Source organism: Helobdella robusta, assembly GCF_000326865.2.
Source record: "Helobdella robusta unplaced genomic scaffold HELROscaffold_39, whole genome shotgun sequence".
Classification (NCBI taxonomy): Eukaryota; Metazoa; Annelida; class Clitellata; order Rhynchobdellida; family Glossiphoniidae; genus Helobdella; species Helobdella robusta.
The window spans coordinates 298,235-305,397 of NW_008704865.1; the positions used below are offsets into that span (position 1 = coordinate 298,235).

Consider the following 7,163-nt stretch of genomic DNA (forward strand, 5'->3'; position numbering starts at 1 on the left):
TCCATGTTATGACACATATTACGCATAAATAACTTTCATTTAAAAAAACGAAAACAACACAATGCAGAGTGTCACGAAATAGTTCTGGACTGTTAACCTGTGGACTTTGAAGGAAAGCAAGCGGAGGAGCTCTGGTGAAGATCAACGCTGAAGTCCGAGCAGTTTTTGAGCTTCAGCCTTCCTATAAATTTTTCATGCCAATATGTGCGTGCATAATTATATGTACATATTAATTTAGCCACCTTAAGAGAATTTAAAAATTTTTTAATATTCAAAATATTGTTTTTTGTTTGTTAAATTAAGATATGAATTGAGCAGGCAAATGATTATGAAATCTCCAGCTCCTGTTTGGGCCCGCTCAAAACACATAACTATCACAAACACTATTATTATAAAAAGATCACTGACGCCACTAAGTTAGCCAAGTTAATTTCTATCCGCTCAGATAACGGAAAAAATTGAAGCAACCACATGCATGTTTGTATTTATTTATAAGAGAATGTTACATGTAAATAATTTTATACAAACATAAAAGACGGTAGTCGGTCAAAATTAATGTGAAAAATAAATTCAATGTGCAATATTAAATCAAAATTCGTCATTTTGACAGCTTAGCATGAACAATGTTATGATGAAAATCATAAAATTGTAAAAAAAATGCCAAAATATGTCCCTGCTACAAACAATTATGAAAGTTCCAACAGTTAACCATCATTGTACTATGTATCATGCTTTCAAACAAATCATACAAACATTCGTTTGGAGGTTGACAAGTAGGTCTGTTCATTTAGTCTATCTGGACCAATACATCCGTCTGACGCCATTGGTTAGGATCTCGGTGATTAGTGACACAATGAATAATCTAGAGACTGGAGAACTAATACGACGATGCAGGTTAATTCTAAAATTAAAATAAAATAAAATTAGGCGCAAAAACTTTGCAGCTAGCTATATATTTCATGAGCCTCCTATGCGGTTTAAATATAAAAAAATCTGTGAATGTAGTTGACGACAATGAAATGTAGGAACTGTAGGTTAATGCGAGATGATTTCATTGAATGTACAGCTGAGCCAGTTGAGCAAATGACATTTGATTTACACAATAATGATTCAATATTTTAAAATTCATTTAAAGGCAAGACATTAAGATTATATTCATTTAATAAAAATAAATAAATGAAGGAAAAATAAATGTAATAAAAATAAAACGTAATACAATACGCAACTATACGTTATACATATATACCTTAATATAAAATCTAACGACGTACAGACCGAACATATTATGTACTTCAATCGTTATAATACGAATATTATAACTATAATTAATACCACTTGTTTACATATACGCAATAATAATTTGTAAATAAATACATAACGAAAAATTATGACGCACAAACACAGACATACGCACGCACAAATACACACGCACATATATTTAATTTAACATTATTTACATAATTCTTATAATTTATAGAGTAAAAATGGTAATTTTGTGATTTTCATTATTATTATTATCCAATACTATCACGTCAGCGGCTATCATCATTTAATTAAACCACATCCTCCTCAGGTGAACACTCAATGTTTATTAATGTTGATAGTTGTCCAGAGTAAAAAGGAGCACATTAATAATAACATTAATGGCCGTATCATTCAGTCATCATTCAGTCATCAGTTATAACTACTTTGGCCCTTGGTTAAGCAAAACAGTGCACTCATAATGGCGATATAGTGGCGATTACAAAATCTGTAAAATAGTGAAGGGAAATGATGATGCTGGCCACCAACCTAAGGTCTGACGATAATGATGACGACGCGGAAACAACGTTTAATACACGAAGACAACATGTATAGCGTATGTACAGACAAAAAGAACTGCAAACCATATTAAGAGTGGCTTCTGCCATAAACGGCATCTACTAGAGATGACTAAACGTGCTACTTAACAGGCTCTATTTATTGTTAAGTTCAAACCTCTTCCAAAAAAACAGGGTCAGTGAATAGATGATTGAATGGATCTAACAACCGAAACAGCGAATAAACTAATGACAAACACTTTAATTAATTAATTAACTAATCAATCAATCAATTAAATAATTAATAAGTGAACGGTTGAATGGACTGGACTGAATAAACGAATGAATGATTGAATAATGAAAATGTTATAGCCTTAACACAGGATAGTTAATCAATGAAAAAAAAAAAAATTCGCGCACGCCAATAAATTCTATAAAACCAGAGGAGTCCTAATGAGACAGAGAAAGACATTACGCAAGGATGATTTGAATGTAGTCGATTATTTCATTTCGTTTTTTAAATCAATATATCTGCCGAATCATATTTAGATCTACAAAATTAATTTTCTTTATATTCCAAAGAAGAATGTACAATAATTTAAAAAAATGATGAGTGTGAATTTATTCAATAAATAATCATCTATATATTGTTGGCTGGTTGTACAGTACATATATCAGTACGAGACCTACCAAAGAATCAGTAAAATTTAATTCGCTTACATTGCTTTAATATAAAATAAATTAATCTGGCGTCATTAGCGCCGACATTGTTGTTGTTTTTGTCGTTACCATGGGCGCTGATAAAGATGGTGTTGTTACAAAAAACTCTATGTCGTTGCTAGCAGTTGTTGTTGTTGGTGTTGTTGAAAAGGTCGAAGTTGCAACATTGTTGGGAACCGAAGTCGACGATGAGTTGGCTGACGATGTTAACGATGGATCTGGCATTGCTTCGGAATAAGTATCAGTAAAGTTTTCTCTCGCCGATGAAGTTGTAGGGTCTCTCAACTCTACTACACTCTTTGACATGGCACTGAGAGCAAATTTTATCTCTTGTTAGGATGTTGTTCTCATAACACTAACAACAAACATACACAACGACCACGTTTGCCAGAATAGCAACTGAATAACATGCACACCAGCATCTCTACAAATACTAACTCAACGAACGACTGCAGTTGTTGCTGCTGCTGCTGCAGTGCACAAGCAACCAACTGTAACGTCATCGACGTCTCTTGTGATGGCGTTATAATTGCTGGTTCATCGTGTAAGAGTGTCGTTAACTGAGGTTGTGCAAACAGATCTGATGACTGATGTTGTTGTTGTGACTGCAGCGGCTGCTGCTGAGGTTGAGGTGGCGATGGGGGTGGAGGCGGAGGAGGTAAGTAATTGGGTGCGTACGTGCCTATGATGAAAAGCAGGTCACGATCCTTCTCTGATGTCAACCGATGGATCATGTCCATGAAGTCTGCCCTCCTCTTGTACGTTGAGTTGATGAAAAAGTCTGAACGAGTAAGTGAACGAACGTAAATATAAATAACACTTAACTACTGTATTAATGAAATATTACATCAACAATATAACAGTTATAACCATACTAACCAAAATTATAATTAATCCCATATATAGAACATATAACTATATATATATATATACTTCAATACTTGACAAAGTGAATATTTCCCTATATAAACTAAATCGCACTGATGGCGATTCATTCGGAATCGAAATATGGCCTTATTTGCAGCATGAATTCGGAAAATAAGTTTATTTTGAATTTTAATAAACTAAACGTTCACCAAAAAACTTTAGTGAGAAAAATCGAAATACAAACATATTAACGCCAAACATTCGGTAGAATTTATAGAATATTGTAAAAATTAGGGTCTATTACCAACATATACTTATATATGTAAATATGTTTTATTAAAACAGCCATCACCATGATCATCACTCGCATCATCATCTTCATCATCATCCTTACCTTGATGAACCATGTGCTTGAACATACAAACAGCCACTGCCAATCTCACATTAGGCACTTTGTCCATTGACAGTTTGTGCAAACCTGTACAACAACACCAATAATAATAATAATAACAATAATAATAAATAAAAATTTATTGCGATAGAAAATTTGCAATTTAATTAGTAGATAAGAGAGCAAAGTAAAATCCAGTTTGCCTGAAAAATGAAAGTTGTAGATAAAGTATCATGAAAAAAACTATGAATGATATATTCAGTTATAGTTTTACAAATTTAAGTTGAGTGCACTTTTAGAAAGTAATATATATATATATATATATATATATATATATATATATAAATCGTCCAAAAAATCACTATATATACAAAAAAATCACTATTCTCAGTACATCAACAAGACTGACCAGGAAGAAAAAGATTTGCAAACTGTTCGCATGGCAGGCCACTGTTCTCACAGATTTTGCTGCATATCTGTGCAAAACTGAAAACAAATATATACAGATCATATTCAAAAAACATATATCTGAAACAAATTATAAATTCAATAAAATAGACCGACAGACAGACAGACAGACGCACAGACACTTACAGCTGCCTCCTGAAAAAACTATCTGAGAGGTGAAAGTTGTTAACTCTGTTGAAGAAAGCCATCCACAGTTCTTCAATGTCCTTGTCATTCTCATCTCGAGGCTTCCTTATCATTCCTTCTAACTGTGAGCGAGTGAGTGGTTTATTGATTGGATTGTTAATGACATCAAATAAGATAACTATCAACAAATAAATATAAAATTAATTATTATATTTAATAATAATATAACATTATATAAAAAATTTAACTTTTTTCATAGCATTGTTTTTCTTTTTATAATAGACATTATAATAAACAAACTAAAACTTGTAGAGAGAGCATAATACATCAAACAATGAATGAATGAATGAATGAATGAAAGAATGAATCAACAATCAGATTAATCATTCATCTATTAACATTTCGTCTGAAACGGTAAATATCAAACAACTGAACACGACAGCAAATGAATAAAAATGTAACCGACCACAGAAACGGAGGTATGTCGGACTTGAGCGACGCTATCCTCTGCCAGTTTGAACGCGATGGGAGATAGATGATGAAAAACGTCGGATGATGAGAAGAGGTCTAACAATTTGATCAGCTGTCTGTGTGTGTGTGTGTGTGTGTGCGTGTGTACGTATGTGTGCGTAAAAGTTCAAGGTGTTGAAATAAAGATGACCATCAATAATATCTGAATCCATGAAATGGTAGGAACTGCAGTGATTGTTATTGTAGCTAAATGCTATGGTCCATGCCGTTTGTTGTTCTTTTACAAATGTTACTTATTCTATAATTATTAAATCATTATTTATTCAACCAGTCATCATCATAAGCATTTATTATTTGGCTAGTTTTTACACCGGACGCCCTTCCTTACGCAACCACAGTTATAAGCGGTGGGCCTAGCCTTTGATGATCCAACATCACTCACAAGGCAGTGAGGGTCAGTTTAATGTCATAACCAGGACCTGGTCAGTGAAGATGAAAGGGAGGGTATATAAAGCATGTGTGAGAGCAGCGATGATATATGGTGGTGAAACTTGGGTGTTGAGGAGAGAGGAGGAAAGTGTACTGCAGAGGGCTGAAAGAGCTATGGTGAGGATGATGTGTGGGGTTAAAGTGAAGGATAGGAGGAGTAGTACAGAGCTGATGTCAATGATGGGACTGAATGAGGACATTGTGACATTGATAAGGAGATCGAGATTGCGGTGGTATGGACATGTGTTGAGAAGGGATGAAAGGGTCGGGATTAGGCGAGCGTTGGAGTTCGAGGTTGAAGGAGTGGTAGGAAGGGGTCGTCCGCGATTGGGATGGAGAGAGCAGGTGGAGAAGGACAGGGTGAAAGCGGGGTTGCGTGATACTGAGGCGAGTGACAGATGTGGATGGAGTCGAGGGGTATTTCGGTTTCATCATAGGTAGCCAAACGGCAACCCCCGATCTCGGGGAAAATGCCGTCTAAACGTGTGTTTGTTTGTTTTTTTGTTTATTTATTCAACCAGTTTCATATATAATTTAGTTCAACATAAAATCTTTTGAAAAAAAAGATCAGTAGCTAACATGATAAAGTTGACAATTAAAAAAATAACAAGCTTGGTCACCATATAAGCGCATAATGTCAAAGATAAAAAGGCAAGCAAGCATGCATACAAAAGAACAAACACAAACAGAGACACAAATAGAAGAAGTACTTACTCTGCCAGATCAACTCTGAACCTCCAGTTGCGTGAGTTGTCAGTAATGAGAAAGTCGGCAATCTTTGGCAGGTACTGTCTTCGTACATCAACCTCCAACAACTGAAACATGCACGACGATGGTGGTGGGCAGTTAGTTGAATGAATGCATGGGTGCACAATGTTTAAACATTTAATTACTCAAGTCATTGAGAAAATTGGAACATTTAATGAATAAAAAATAATAAAACAGCATTCTAGTGATATGGTAGGACAAATCAAATTTCATAAATTTTTCCCTTCCAAATATTAAATATTTTGAGAATTAGTAAGATAATAAATATTTTCCATTGCAAACCTTGAAGAAGTCAGCCAGATGTTTGAGCAGACCTACCCGGACATCATCAACGTCCTTGAGGAATTCATCAAAAACAGACAAGAGATCAGTCTCGGTGAGCTGGGGGCCCAAGACCATGGCCAGTTCGTGCAAGGAGAATGATAATGTACGCCTGACCTTCCACTAGTTTCAATCAAAATATATTTTCGATGGAAAAACTAATTTTTTTGGAAATTACAATTAACGAAACTCTTAAAAATTAAAACTTCTTCAAAATTTTGTTCATACAAACAACAACAAGAAGCAACCAACAAACAAAAAAGTAAACATGAAAGACCTGCATATCTCGAACAAGCTTCAGAAAGACAGGTTTCAAGAGCTGCCAGTGATTCCTTCCAAGAGCGAATGCAACAGCTGGAAAACTGTATGCACAATGTTTTGTTATCTCTGTGTCTGTCGTCTGGGCTCTGGTGGCATCAACCATGCTCAAGTAGTGGTCCAGTAGTTCTCGTGGAACAATTGTCTGGTAAATAGATTGAATGGTTTGTTGGTTGGTTGTTAGGTGAGTTACATACGAAGTCTATCTGTTTAAAACGAACGTCCAGGTTTTGTTTTAATGATTATTGAAAATAATAGGAATAAGTGAGCAAGCACATGCAAGTGAATAAGCATGTTTCATGTGTGTACACACAAAACCTAATGATCTATCTTTGATTTCTACATAGTTGATTCAGAGTATCAACTGGCATGGACAATAAATTAATGAATTAAGAGAAGCAGAAGAAATAAGAGCAGATCAACAT

General features: G+C 34.6%; 1 protein-coding gene across 1 annotated transcript; it reads right to left on the minus strand.

The window, feature by feature from the left end:
- Positions 1-3,156: 3,156 nt before the first annotated feature.
- On the minus strand, positions 3,157-6,886 carry HELRODRAFT_101507 (hypothetical protein; the record flags this gene model as incomplete). The annotated part of the gene is made up of 8 exons (XM_009024046.1): positions 6,698-6,886; positions 6,382-6,543; positions 6,046-6,146; positions 4,838-4,958; positions 4,372-4,493; positions 4,187-4,263; positions 3,781-3,864; positions 3,157-3,300 (listed from the first exon to the last, which is right to left on the minus strand). Coding segments are annotated over exons 1-8 (957 nt in total), but the record flags the coding sequence as incomplete, so codon positions are not given.
- Between the last annotated feature and the right edge of the window lie 277 nt (positions 6,887-7,163).